The sequence below is a fragment of the Palaemon carinicauda genome, chromosome 3, assembly GCF_036898095.1.
Source record: "Palaemon carinicauda isolate YSFRI2023 chromosome 3, ASM3689809v2, whole genome shotgun sequence".
Lineage (NCBI taxonomy): Eukaryota > Metazoa > Arthropoda > Malacostraca > Decapoda > Palaemonidae > Palaemon > Palaemon carinicauda.
The window spans coordinates 199,563,639-199,579,482 of record NC_090727.1 but is presented as its reverse complement, the minus strand read 5'-3'; the positions used below and the strand labels follow the sequence as shown (position 1 = coordinate 199,579,482).

Genomic DNA, 15,844 nt, shown 5'->3' with positions numbered 1-15,844 from the left:
CATCCTTCTATTTTGGAACACCATCAATAATCTATATAACCTTGATGATTCTTACAGTTTGGCACACTTGTGTGTAGGCTGTCTGCTGGGGATTGCTCTTGGTCTATGAATAGCTATAGGCTCCTGGGTGTGAGAGCATGGTAATACTTATACTGTACCAAGTTTTCTTTGCTGTATAAAAATACTTATTTTGTAGATTAAACTTTTCTTTTGTAGGTGGGGTAATTCTTGGTAAGATTGTTTTATCCTGGTTGAATAACTCCAGTCTGTTAGTAGATTTATTAAAATTCCTTTACTGTATAAGGTACGGCAATAAAGAATTTCACCCGTCAATATATAGTACTGTATATGATACCGATGTTATTGAATATTTTTTGTCTTTGAGTGAAGGTATCCATGAAGTATTTTCAAAATGTCCATAAATTAGTGTCAGGATAGAGGCAAGAATACGTTCTTACTAAAGTTGGACTGTGTGGATATTCCCCAATGTTACATCTAGTTCTAAAGGGAGCAGCAGGCTTTGCCATAACAGAGGTAGGGGACTTCTCTAAAACAGAAAGTTCAGACATGTCTATATTTAGATGTAGTGGAGAGCCCCAGAATAGATACCTCTGTGTAACTCCACTGACAAGAAGGGATGTTTCACATTTTCCAAATTTAGGGAACCTCTTCTGGGGTTTAAAGAAGATATTGAATTCCATTGGTTTTTCACTAAAAGTTGATGTAAGTCTGCTACTCATTTCTGTGTATATGATTCTCATACATGGTTGGAGTTATATATAAGTCTAGTGTGGGGTTTGGGAGAAACTGTACTGGCTCTTCTGCCTCTCACTGTATTCCTTAAGCAGAAACTGAGGGAATTTAATTTTTATTAAACCTTTTATTCAATTTTTTATTGTGTAATGATTAAGGATTTGTTTTACTACTTCTAGTCTGTTAGTCATAAATTTTAAAGTAGTAAAACATGAAAAACTTATTGAAGTTAGGTTAAGGATTTCAACGCAATCCCCTTTACTTTTTATTATTATATTATTATTACAAGCTAAGCTATAACCCTAGATGGAAAAGCAAGATGCTATAAGCCCAATGGATCCAACAGGGAAAAATAGCCCAGTGAGGAAAGGAAACGAGGAAATACTAAGCAAATTACAAGAAAAGTAATAAACAGTTAAAATAAAATGTTTTACAAACAACAACAACATTAGATTAGATTTTTCATATATAGACTATAAAACCTTGAAAAAAATAAGTGGAAAAGAAATGATATAACAGCATGCCAGAGTGTACCCTCAAGCAAGAGAAGTCTAATCCAAGACAGTGGAAGGCCATGGTACAGAGAACAATGGTTTGATTTTTGAGTGTCCTCCTAGAAGTGCTGTCTACCATAGTTAGTCTCTTCTACCCCTACCAACAGGAAAGAAGCCCCTGAACAATTACAATTCATTAGTTAACCTCCTGGGCAAAGAAGAATTTTTGGTAATCTCTTGTTGTCAGGTGCATGAGGACAGAGGAGAATGCAGAAACAATAGGTCAGACTATTCAGTGTTTGTAGGCAAAGACAAAATTAGCCATAACCAGAGAGAAGGATCCAATGTAGTATTGTCTGGCCATTCAAAGGTCCCAATAACACTCTAGCGGTAGTATGTCAGCGGATGGCTGATGCCCTGGCCAACCTACTACCTCACATGTGGTTTAGCTTTGAAAATCAGCTTCTTGTATATGGAGGTGATGCTACTCTTTCAATTGATCTTATCTCCTGATTGTAAAACTAAGGATTCTGAATCTCTCTGAGAGATATAGATTAAATTATTACATGGTGTAAATTATAGGGGATGACAGTAGACCTGAACAAAACTCAAAACATGACTGTTACCAGGATTAGGACATTGGATCTTCCCTACCCAGATCTTTTAATTGACAATGTCTCATCAACTACATGCAGCTTGCTTAAATTTTGGTATCATTCTTAATTAAGAATTAATTTTTGAGGAAGGTATTTGTTGCTTCTTCTTCAGTTGTACAAAAAACAGCTGTATTTTGAGAATTTCTAGATATTTTGGGACCTGTCTATCTTGAGGAAATATTTTAACTCTTCTTGTGACATGTTTTAAATAATGCTCTCTAGTGTTTTTCAGCAACTGATACTTATCTAGAATCTTGAATTATTAGACCAAAATCTTAAGTCTATAAAATACTTTATCCATGATCTGAACATTAATCTACAGTACTGTATGGCAGTGTTAATTACCTCCATGCATTCTGCATAAGGACCATCCATTGTATTTGGTTCTTACTCGACACTAACTTCCTTCCTTGAATTTAGTGCCAGGCAGTGTGTCGAAAGTTCATATGGCCAATCTGATCTTTCCATATCACACCATCTTCTAAATAGCACTGTACAAAGTATGCAGGTATTTAAAAGTCTTGTCTTTTCTTTAGTAAGGCTCAGTACTACAGTGTTCCAGAAATGTTATTCAGATGATTACAAAATTGTAGAGTGATCTTCAAAATAAAAAAAGTTGAATTGGTGGAGATTCAGAAAGTTTAAACTTGTCACATGATAATGATCTGGTTGACTGAAATCTTTTCATAATTTTTCTGTTAATGGTTTTACACTGTTTACCTTGTTTTTTATTTTTATTCCTTTTCTATATTTTATTTTACATACTTTTTCCACACTGTTGTGCTTCCTCATGTGGTAGCTTTATGCTTTTCTAATTAGAGTTGCAGTCAGGTTTATGATAATACATTTTGGGAGATGTATTTTTTTACAATATAGTCACGTAGCAATTAGAGAATGAAAGTTGTCGTATAATTTTTGTTGATGCACAGTACAGTGCTTGAATTATTTGTTGATGGTATATTGTTCATAACAGATTTTGCTACAGAAGGATAAACTTTGATTTAGTAAAAAACTTGAGTTTTTGTCCATAGAAGTCAAATATTTTTCTTAGTGATGAGATTAGTTTGTGTCCCCAGGTATGATTGCACATAACTTAGTCCTTTTGCACAAAAAGTAATGAGATGATTTGCAGTCTATTGTATTCCCTATATTTAGAATTTTCAGATAGTGTTTTAGGGGGACTGTGATTGTTGTCTTGATATTTTTACACCGATTACATTTTCTTGTATAGAGGTTTGAGGAAGTTCATTTCCCATTTTGTCCCCATTGGAGTTACAGTTAGTATACTTCAAGCATTACTGGGAAAGAAAGACCTTTTGTAATTTATATTGAAGAATATGAACAGGTAAAAGGAAAAAATCTAAAGGGAACTGAACTAAATATTAGATATGCCACCGAATAGGACGTAAAAGGAAAAGTTTTAACCATTTAAATAGTGTTGAAATTCAACTAATTTAATCTTTCTGATTATGTAGTTTGAATCTGGATGAACCCCATTATTGGAAATTTGGCACTCTATATCCAAGTAGGTATGGATAGGATTTATTCATGGTCCTCAACCTCCCCAAACAAAATTAAAAGAGAAGACAACTTGCAAGCTAATTGGGTTACGTCATATAATGAAGTCTTTTCTCTATTTGTGAAATACTTTTGCAGCCAAATACAGTGGACCCTCTACATACGAACACATAAACATAAGAATTTTCCAACATCTGATGAAAAATTTGATCAAATGTTCGACTCGACACCCTAAGTAATTTCCATCATACGATGTAGAAGTTTCTCGAAGCGTCGCAGTTTCTTGGTTACTCCGCTAGATGGCAGCACGTTGGGAGGGCCTCCAGAAACCTTAGAGACTACCCAAAGGGTGCTTCTCAGAGGATATTTCAAGTCCCCTCGTTGGACCTCCTGAATAATGCCAACACTTCACAGTCTAGATCATTCTCTGACCCAAGATCATCTACTTGGTAATGGGTCTACTTCTGGCTGCTGACACCCTTTGCAGGCAGATAGGGTAATTTTCAGGATTCTTATGTTCTGGCCCAAGTTGCATAACTACTACGATTGCAACTTGGTACATGATAGCGTGGGGTGGCTAGTGTATTACATCTCGCTTGGTAATAGCCAATTTTCATATTACTTGTCCATATTAAAAAGATTAGATTAGTACTGTATCCTGCACGGGAAAGGGAGTATCTGCTGTAAGTCCTTTTCCATCCACCATTGTAAATAGGGACAGACCACCATTCACACTTGTCCTGTATAGAAGAATTGAGAGAATAAGGGTATGCCAAGAAAAAAGAACCCAGGGGTAGGGGTTAATCAAGAACCTTCCACCATTTGAATGTTTTGGAAAGATTTATGAACTTCAAAAAGTCTGGCACTAGCCTAAACAGTAGTATTCCTTCACTCCAGTCTCTTGTGGGTGCTCTCCTGATTTTGAAATCTACTTTTCTCTTAAATATAAGAGTTCTTCTCACAAACTCATATAAACAATAGCCTAACTTATTCCTCCAAACGTGAGTCTGGGAAGTTCTCGCATTCTGAGCGCATACCATTTGTGGCCATTTTTTTTCCATGACACCAAAGGAATGAGAATTTTTATCCTACAGCCATGTGAATCTAAGGTCAGTATAGAAATATAAATCCATTTTCAACTTGATATTTGAAGACTGTTCATAGGTTCTCTTTTTTTCATTAATTTAATTTTTGTACATTTTTTAAAAGTTTACTTTAGGCAGGCTTTCTGGTTTCTTAGAATGTAAATAGAATTTTTATGTGGTTTCATTACAGAAGGTTGGCAAAGTTCAAAGCTATCATTGTCCCCCATCTGTATTTCAAGAAAATATTGTTGCTATTTTTCTTAGATATACAGTTTTTATGCAAGAATGTAATAGAAAAAGTCAGGTTCTTGACAATAGATTATAAAATATATTAGTGCCATACTTAACATGACCCAAAGATTGTGAAGGCTGTTGAAATGTTTTACTGGTGAATGAAGGCGTCATTGTGAGGATGCAAGTGATAGTATGAGTAATATGTCTGGATAATCATGTAGTTACAGAGGAACAATGTGCTTTTAATTTGTGATAAAACTTGAAATAATTTTAATCTGATTATGTTTCTGAGAATTACTGATATAAAGAGTTTATGCAATTTATAAGATATGAAATAGATTAAGATAATGCAACATATTCTTGAATTTTTTTTCTATTCAATTGTATTATTTTTGTGGGATATATTTGTTGCTCTATTGGAGATGTATATTGATTTGTTTCTTATACTGTAGAATTTAACTTCAAATTTACAGGAGGGAATATGGGAACCTGATAGGAAAGGGTCTTTGGTAAGTTTCCTTAAATGCATAGAAAGTAGGATAGATGACTGATGAACTCACCTGGATGAAATTCTGAAACAGTTTGTGATGAAATTTCTGCTTTGTCATGATGCTACTTTCAAACCAAGATGGTCTTGGAGGTGTTGTGCTCTTTCAAGCTCAGTGTGACAGGGATTAGCCTCATTTGCAGAATAAAGTTGTATTTCAGATTTAGTATTAACTGAGATATTGCCTTATCAGGGCATGATGAAACATTTGCTTAAATATTACAGTACATTTCAGCACATGTTCAGTTTTTTTGTATTGTTTGATGAATTGAATTGAATTCTGAATTCCAAATGACAGTATGTGATAGTCAGAATCAATTTAAATCAAGTTCCTCATTAATGAAATATCAAAATGTGTATTACTTAAAGGTATGGACTCTCCTCAACAATTCAAGTACTCTTAACTGAGTACAGTATAGCTTTTGATGTCTATTTAGACTTGCCACCTCAAGATTTGGGGGTGGGGGGGGGGGACTCCAATTGTAAATTACAGTACATTATTACTGGTATGGGGGTCAATGTTTTTTTTTTTTTTTTATTGGCTTATATGCAATCTGGTGCTGCCATTAAACCCTCTAGTTCAGAAACAAAACAAAAAAAATTCAATGAGAATTTGTAGTTGGTGAAATTTATAAGATTTCAGTATCAGATACTAGTCTGAATTTTTACGGTTTTTCATTCAGTAATATTTTTTGAAACTGTTATTTCAGTTTTTCTTGCTATATCGAATAATGTACTTTGAGGAATGCATTTTAGTTCACTGTACTGCAGTAAAAAAACAAAGTCATCTTTATAATTTTTTATGAGTATCCTTTTTATGATTAGCTTTTAGTACATGCATTCTAGATGTGCAGTGCTCATCTGCTTAAAATTGCAACAGTTTCCAAGGGAATAGGTGATTGTGACTTGAATATTCACTATTAGGATATTTTGGGAAAAGTTTTGTTTTTATAGACTTCTTGGTTTGGTTAATCAATTAATGATGATGATAATGCAAACTGATGAATTAATTGAAAACCAGAGTAGCAGGGAGGGAAAAATACTGTCCGAGTCTTCTTCAGTATCTTAAGTTTTGATAAGTAATGAAAATGGGTCATTGGTCATACAATAACTAGTTATTGGTGAAAACAATTACTATGTTTTTAGAACTGCTAAAACTCCAGGCTAAAAACAAATTTAATGTAGAGAGCTCAAAGAATTACAAAACCTTAAGACATTCAAGTTTTTGATAGTTTGTTCAATAAGTATTTTATATTAATATTTTGGAGTGACCTTAAAAAGGTAAAGTACTTTTGAATTGAAATTTGATTAAATAATTCTTAACTAGTAAAGTGCACTGCAAAAATATCTTATTACTGCCTTAAGTATGTTGCTGTGATTATTCTCGAGTATTTATTGTAAACATTTTGTTGGGAAAGGAAATTTTTTTTTCTTTTTTCTTAAGAATTTTTTGAAACCTTTTTAAATGGCAAGCTCAAATTCTCTTGGGAATTCCTAAGTTAGGTTTTTTGAGCCATATAGGGATATATAAATTCTTTTAAAGTTTTTAAGGGAAACCTTTAGTCACGAGATCTTGTTTGATGTTTTTAAGAAATTGGTCAGCCATTTTAAGGTTGAAATGAAGTTGTGACGGGCTGAATTCAGAATCAAATCCCATAGCAATGTTTTTTTTTTTTAGTTTAACACTCCTTTTTTTATTAGAATTTATAACATGAGTGACCAGGAAGTATGATCTGCTCTACATTTCCTAATTTAGTGAGCTAAAATTTTTAGAATGCATTTATGATATTTGGGTTATTACCATATTAATAGTTTGGTGACATCATCTGTAAACTAATGGGTTATTATTTTGGTACTGTAAGGTGTCTGAATGTTTTTGCAGACTTATGTCTCGAAGAAAGCGGCAGCTATGGTAAGTTGCTGTGGCAATAGTGGGTAGAGATATTCCATATATTTTGTATGGAGTATCTGCATATTATATTTAATGTCTTCCACTAACAGCTCAATAGGACGATAGATGTGCAATAATGGTAGATGCATAATTTTTTAACTGATTTTCTTAAGGTATTAATTTATAGTATCAGTTTTTTAGGTAATATATTAATCATTGGTAAATTAAGCAAAGCACCATGTGTTTGACTGAGGTGTATACTTTTAAGTTGTTTGAATGTTCTTGCAGAGTATAGTACACAAGAAATCATCTACGGTAAGTGCTGGAGGTAGTGGTGATAACACTTGGCTCTTGATTACTGCACATTCTTATTTTGTTTGTGACTAACTAATGGTGCAGAATAATTTTAGGAGTAAATTGAATTCTTCCTTAATGTTGGTGTCAGGTGTTGGCTTGGTGGTTCTTTTATAAGATGTAAACAATTGAAGATTTCACCATTTTTAAACAGCCCCAAATTTTTTGTTTTCTGGCAGATATTCCAGTGTAGGATTACTTTTGTTGCTTTATTCGGTGATTTGAGCATTCAGTTGTTCCTATCTAAATCATCATTACCAACTCTCACACACACATGCTTTTCTGCTAATTTTCCACAATATCTCATATTGACTTTTTTAAATAGATGTGCTCTTATATTCACTGACTCCATTATTATTTTTTCTAAGAGAACATTTAGGTCTTGTCTTTTAACTTTGTGATACAGATTTAACCATACACAGCTAATATATCTTGTTCATGTTTCACTACTGTATTTCTGTTCGGATTTTTAAGAATTTCCAATTTGTCAATCATAAAGACTTTTGCCCACTTGGCCTGGACATGGCTACATTATTTTCAATACTCAAATTTATATCTATTGCATTTGGCCTCTTTCTACATTGTTACACTCATGTGAATTTGCCTTTTTCTAAATTATTTTAAGATAGGAAAATTCAATTCTCATAACCAAATAGAGCCTTGGTTTCAGGGAAAAATTTTCTGCCGTTATGACTACAGTATTAGAATGTAAACCTAAACCATTGTTTAAAACATTGTGCTTTTTAGAATGACTGTACATATGCACTACGAAAAAATTCCGTTATTTGGTTGATTAATGCAAATCTGGTATAAAAGAATAAGTATGGTGGATTGTTGCTCATGTATATATCAGAGGGTATGAAAACACACAAAGCTGTCAAGTTTGCAACATATATTACTTGTGAATGAACATTTATGGATACAAGTCCGTGAAAGGATAACTGATAGCATCTCTTTTGTTTCTTCCTTTTTTAGTTAAAATATTTTTCAGATTGTACGGTATTTTGTTTTTAAGTGGAAGAATGAGCTCTTTATAGCACTGAAAATCAAGAATTTTCAATAGGTGGCTAGTTAAAGTAGGTCCAGCTATGCCGTGATTGCACATATGCAATAATGTCCTAAGGTGAAACTATAAGCCTGCAGTTTATGGTACCTTTGGAAATAACTGTATATTAGAATCTTTGTTAATTGAGAATACTGTACTTTGGTTTAGCATTTTTCATACATTTTACCATTTCCCTTAAGCATCATAGATATCTAAATTATCAGTAAAAGAGCACATTTTTTTGTCTTTTAAATCATCTCATCATCATTGTTCTGCTACTACTGCTTCAGTACTGTACTTAATTTTTAAAACTTCATAGTGAATGATCTTAAATCTTTGAATCTTTACTAGCCATGTAACAACCCTTTGGAGATGTGTAGAGGCAAAATATTGTGTTTTTTATTTTTTTTTGTGTGGAGGTGTTTGTTGTGAAATATATAAAACGTTGCAATTTCTAGTGACATTTGTAGTTCAAATTGAACGATGAATAAATCTTGATTTGTGAACAAATCTTTGATGGAAGGTTTATTTGAATGTATTTCTTTGAATCTCCCCTGGTGTTTATATTATTTCCTTTTTGAACTGGTTAAATGTTGACGTCTATCCGAAAATCTAAAAGTCTCCTCATATTCTTTCATTGTAGCAATACTGTATTTTCCCTCCAGTGGAGTACTGTATAGAAATTATAATTAGGGCAATGAGAGCGATGGGGTATTGTATTCTGCTGGTCGTGGTTTTGACGGAAATGCTGGCTGGAATTATTTTATTTATTTACTCAGAAATTGTACATAAAACCAGTCATTATAACCAGAAAGGTAGAGGGAAATATTGGCATCTAAAAAGTTACACGATTACAATCCAAACACCTGGTAAAGACTTGGATTTTATTTCATTTACAGGAACAGAATCATTTGAGAAATTTGAATTGAAAGCTTGCAACATTCATTGCTGTATTGGATGCTAGTTTCTTTTTTAAAAAAATAAATTGCTGTCATTCTTGGAATAAACAAAAATATCTATGACATTTTCTTGTGTTTATTGTAAGATTAATATGGGATGTCTGCTGCTGTATTTGCTGTTATGAATGCTTATTTGGAAGATACATCTGAGTAGGTTAGTTCAAGTAGAGTAAGGTCTGGTAATACATAAGCTATGTCATATAATGGTTTTCTTAATATTTGCTCAGAGTAACTGAATAAATTTTCTGGTAGAAGTCAAGTCTACTAATACTTCTTCCCGTCCGTCATGAGGAACTTATCTCCCTTAGAAATTGCCATTTATTATAAAACAAACAATTGTGTAATATGATAATTTTTTCACATGCTCTTCTGCAGATTCTCTAGTGTATAATGGTTTATTTCAACTTTATGAAAAAAAAATGATAGGATGTCAAGATCTTAACCAAATATTGTCTTATGTTTACTTCATCAATTAATTATACTTCTCTAGAAACTTCTGCAGTACACTATTTGTTAATTTTGTTGTTAAGAGTAGGAAACAGTAGTGTTAATATTGTTAAAAGTGGGAAACATCTGTTGTCCTCTCTGGTTGGGATAATTTCTGGGACTGCAAAAATACATACTGATTATTTCTTATTTATCGGGTCCCATATTGAATCAAAAGACTGTTGATAGTGTGTGGCCTCCAGAACTCAAAATGATGCTTGAGGTCTGTCTCATAAAGGCTTCCTTTTTTTCCCTAACCTTCCTGTGCCTTTCTTTTTTCAAAAGGAGTTCTTTTAGAATAGTGATAGGCCTTCAAGGTTTTGGTCAAATAGAAGGCCTGGCAGAAGTGCAACAGGACTCGTCGATCTATTTTGAGAGCTCATTAATGGTCATTTTAAGGAATACTGATTTACAAAACCTCTAGAAAACTTCTAGTTTTCTATTGAAACTCCTGCTATGGTTGTTTGGTAGTAATGAAAGGGGACTGGATGTTTTTGATAGGCCTCACAGATTCTTGCCTTAATGTTCCGATTCATCAGGAATAAAAAATAACTTCAATTTATGAATCGCTTGAAAATATATCAATTCAAGTGCCTGTGTTTTGAACTCAACGCTGTTCCTCAAGTATTCGCCATTGTTATGACTCAAATATCTGAACATCAGAGTTCCATTTTACCTAGACAACTGGATTATTTTTGTGAATTCCCCGAAAAAGATTGAGTCAACAGTTATGGTTGTTCAGATTATTGAGAAGGTTGGGAGTTCTGTTCAATGTGGGAAAAGTCTCTTCTGATTCAAACTCGGAGGGTTCTATGTTTTGGAATGGTAATATCAACAGTTCTGTTTTGAGCTTTTCCATCAGAATAGAGGATTCAGTCATTCCTACATTTACTTTAGAAATTCAAGCAAAGGAAAGCACTGTCAATTTATATGTGGATGAGACTTCTGTGGGCCTTGGTATCTCTTGAAGTTCGTTTCGATAGGTTGGTTGAAGATTGCGGAGTTCTAGTTATTGTACTGTATATCTTGATCGTCATTGGAACAGGGCTTCTGATTTGGACATGATTTGTATACATTTTGTGTGGTTAGAATTCTAAGACATTCTCGCTACAAAAATGGTACTATAGTACAGTCTTCTTATTCTTATTCCCATTTTAAAATGGGGTTGCCGTTTCGAATAAGTCGCTTCCATCTATTTCTATTTTGCACCTCTGCTTCATCAATTTCCTTCTCTCAAGTTCTCCTGTACGCAGTCCTTCCATCTTTTTTTGGTCTTGCCCTTCTTTTTCTACCTTGAACTTCAATTTCCATAGTGTGCCTCCCCACATGATCTTCCTCCCTCCTCATTACAGTAGATGTCCATACCATCTCGATCTTCCTCCTTGTATTTTCTTTGATGTTTCCAAAACCTTTGTTGATCCTCTGGTGTAGTCATTCCTAATTCTATCCTTTCTTGTTACTCCAGACATCCACCTAAGCATATAATTTTTGCTACATCCACCTTTTCCCATCAGTTTTCCTTAGGCTTGCTGTTTCTATACCATAGAGATTACTGCTTTTTCGACTGTCTTGTGGAATTTTTCCTTAAGTTTTAGTGGCACACTCTTGTCACAAAGGACTCCAGAGGCAGCTCTCCAGGTGTTCCAGCCTGTCTGTATACAGTGCTTTACTACTTCCATACTTCTGCCAGCACTGATTATGAATCCCAGGTACTTAAGTTTATCTACTCTCTCTATTTCTTCTCCACCCAACCTAATACTTTCTTTACCCTCACCTTCATTGGTGGATCACACATATCCTGTTTTGGACCTGCTTATTCTCATTCTTCTGTCCTCCAGTGCTTCTCTCCACCTTTCGAACTTAATTTCCAGGTCTTCCCTTCTCTGAGCATAAAACTATATCATTTGCCTACAATGTGCTTCATGGCACTGCCTCTCTGACTTCCTCTGTCATAACGCCTATTACTATATTGAAAATGAATGGACTAAGTACTGATCCCTGGTGCAATCCTACTCTTGCCTCAAATCCTTCACTCAAACAGTGGTCCTCACTCTGGTATGCACCTCCTGATACATCTTTTGGATTAGCCACACATATTTTTCTGGGACCATCATCTTCCTCAAACACCTCCATATTTCTTCTCTTTTGACTAGGTAATAAGCCTTTTCAAGGTCTTTAAATAACAAGTGTAAATCCCTATGCTTTTCTCTGAATTTCTCCAACAGTTGCCTCACAAAATATACCATCTGTGATTCCACTTAACTTTTGTAAATCCCATTTGCTCTTTTCCTATTTCTACCTCTTCTCTTCTTCTGCCATCCACTAACCTTTCCAATATCTTCATGGTGTTGGACACCAGTTTGATGCCCCTATTGTTACCACACTCTTGAACATCCCCTCTTCCTTTGAAAATTGGGATCAATATACAGTACTCTCTCGCCACTCTTCAGGTATATTTTCTTGTTCGAGGATCTTGATCATTAAATTGTATAAGATATCCACCCCTTGATCTCCTATTGCTTTCCATGCTTCCAGAGGGATCAAGTCGGGTCCTGTTACCTTACCGTTCATCTTTTTCAGTGAATTTACTACCTCTTGCCTAGAAAACCTCATTGCCATGCCCATGTTCGGCTGTCCGTCTTCTCTACTAGTCTTTCATTTCTTCATTTAAGAGCTGTTCAAAGTACTCTCTCCATTGCTTCAAGATATCTTCTTCTTTTCTAGTACCACACTATCTCGGTCTTTCTAATGTGGTTGATATCCTTTGTACTTCTATTTCTTGCTTTCAACAATTTGACCTTTTTGATAATTCCTTCCTTTGTTCCGAGCTCATTATGCAACTTGCCCTATGCTTGGGCTACTACCTTTTTCACCTTGTTTTTCTCTCTAAATCTCTCTCTCCTTATGTAGCTGTACAGTACAGTAGAAATATGATTTTAGTGAAGCATGTAAAAGGGTAAATGGGTAGGAATTTGTAGTTGTATTTCATTGTATTGATATTTAATTTTTCCTTTCTTGGGTATTTATTTAACTAACATATTTTTGTATTTGAATTTGAAAGTTATAATGCAAGACTACCTAGCTTATAGATGTTACCATTGAACTTGTGATTAAAGGTGAGTATGGGGTCCTAATTGGTGTAGGTTGTTATATTGCAAGTCTAGGGTGTTAGAGTTCTTCTCTTTCCTTCACTGTCCCATCCTCATCAGTGTGGGGAATTAGACAATTTGAATTCCTGAGGAGGTTCATAGAAGTAAACAAAGAAGACAAGATTTTTATATAAGAATTTTATATTTCCATTCACTCTGGCATTCATATCATGGATATCCAAGTACAGTACTCTTAATTGTCATGCACCACCTTATAATTTCAAAACCATTATAGTTGTAATACAGTACTATTACAGTGAAAGAAAATGGCAATTTTTAGATTTTAGTGTTGGCATCAACAGTTAACCATCTGGTAGAAGGAATTTAAATGAACCCCAGGTGAGTAAAAGTAATACATTTCATTAAAGTTAAATTTCATTGGATAACAGGAATTTCTTTTTAATGTGTTTTGTACATTGAGAGATTTTTTCACATTGACAGTTTGGTTATTTTTACAGATGACATAAAATGCATTGTCAAAGGCAGTAATGTTTTTGTTTTGCCACTGAATTTTATAGCAGAACTGTTAAGCAAATTGAAAGTACATTTTGTGGAACGAGGTTGGTATTTACCAATTTCTATCAAGTTCCATTTGCCTTGGAATGTTAAAACAAAAATGTTTCTTGTGTATGGGGCTAATCTTTTGTCATCACCACCATCATTTTATTAACTAAGAATAACTGCATGCATTTAAAGTACCTTTATTTTGCTTTTAAAGTTTTATCTAAGATTTCATGACAAATAAATATCAATTACTTTTAAAGTATTATGCTTAATTTTTTCTGTTGCTTCCTTAGTAAGTAAAGCTGAGATTGCTTAACTTTAAAGGTGGTGTTTAATTTTTGTCTTGGAAGTCATTAACGTGACTTTTCTCCAATTTTATCATCTCTTATCAAAGAAAATACAGTATATTGACAGTGTGAGATGCCCTGTTTTCTCCTTTCTCTTATTCTTTATATCACTGGAGGTACTACATACAGTACTTTTTTCACTATAACCCCCATCAATTTTATTGCCTTATTATGTAGACAAAGAAATCCCAGTCGCATCAAGTTGTATAGGTTAAGTTGAGAGGCCTATACTATGCATACCAAGTTTTTTCTTTCAATTTTTTTTTTTTTTTTTTTTACGTCAATTTCATTGCTTTTCTCAGGAACGTTTTTATCATGATTATGATGCATTGCCTTCGTTGCTATTTTTTTATGTCCATCTTTATCTAGTGTAGTTATTTTCCTTCATTACAATTTACAACACTCGATGAGTTTTGCTTTACTGTAAGAATGCACAGTACCTATGTGTACTGTATTTGCATATAGCAAATTTAGCAGTGGGTTATTGTGATTGTACATTAACATTTCCAATTTCATATTATTTTGCATTCAATTTTGAGCTCATTTAGTTTTCTTCTTCCCAGTCAGGCTAAGGGTTTGTAGAGTTTTGGACATCTTGTAATTCTTATAGAATAATTTTTCATTATTCATTTTCAATACTCATTTTAATATGCTTAGAGCTTGGTTTTTTTTTTTTTGTGTACTGAAACTTTTCCCTAGCTGGACTCTAATATTGTGAGAATTGCTCAATTTTGAGATTTCTGTGAAGCATTGCAAATCTTGCATTCACATGATTTTCTATAAACCTGGGGATTTGCTTTTGAGAGTAGGGGTTAGTGAGTGTTTTGGGTTAGATAGATGTGTTGTGTACTTGCATTTTTTATTTTGACGTGGGACGTACCTCTTACTGTTCTTTAATGTACAGTACTTACAAGGGTCTACCTGGGCAAGACTGCTGCTCGTTCGTCTTCACCGTACAAGAACCCTTGGAGGATCCTCGGCTCTTGTATGGATTTTGCTGTATATATCAGTGCTCTTATCATCCTAACTGTGTCTGGTTAATAGAGCAGTGACTGTTTTCTACCCCAATAGATTTCATTAGTATCAAATTCCAAAATCATCTGCAGGTGCTGCATTGATATAGGTAACCCCTCAAGCTCCTCAAATCTTAGTGGTCTGGCTTTCTGATAATTAAACTTGAAAATTTTCATTATCCCACAGGTAACTGTAATTTCTTTTATTTTATCACTAAACTAACTGTGCTCCTAACATTCAGAATATGCATCTTACTCTATGTAAAAAAATGGCATTGTAAAGATCACAATAATGTGGCTGACAAGTGCAGAATTCTAATAAAAAGGGATGTTATATCTTGGTATGTATTCATGTCTCCATTTTAAGCGCTGTCTGTTGAGGAGCAGAATTCTTAGGATAGTGGCCCATCTCTCAGTTAAATCACATGGCCATTATCTCCACTACAATAACTGGTAATATGTGTTATGTAGAGTGCCATACAAGAACAGATATGGTCAGCCATTGATTCCTCGCTCAGCATGGTACAACTGTTGTGGGAGTTCATGCAAACACCATTGAACCCTCGAGTGACTTCCCCTTTCTGGTTAAAGGAAGCATTCGCTTACATAATTTTTAGTCAAGCTACTGACTACACTAAATTTGTAGCTACTGCCCAAGACTCCATGTTTTATCATTTTTGTATTTTTGAGATTAGAACAACTATTGCTACTCTGCACTGCCTTTCCTTCATAGAGCCCTTGGGCTTGTAACATTCTTTTCCAATTAGGTTTGTAGCTTGGATAAACTTTCTGTAATAATGATAATGTTC

The 15,844-nt window shown here is 34.1% G+C and overlaps 1 protein-coding gene across 5 annotated transcripts in view; it reads left to right on the top strand.

Moving 5' to 3' along the window:
- coro (protein coronin) overlaps positions 1-15,844 on the top strand; it is a 161,553-nt gene that overhangs the window by 68,065 nt on the left and 77,644 nt on the right. For 3 of the 5 annotated variants that reach the window (XM_068371246.1, XM_068371249.1, XM_068371247.1), the window contains one exon: positions 5,214-5,249. The exons of 1 other annotated variant lie outside the window; for it this stretch is intronic. In XM_068371246.1, coding sequence (XP_068227347.1) covers positions 5,214-5,249 — 36 coding nt within the window. Of the gene's footprint in view, positions 1-5,213; positions 5,250-7,466; positions 7,494-15,844 lie in introns of all 5 variants that reach the window. One more of the 5 variants, XM_068371248.1, reaches the window with a different exon arrangement.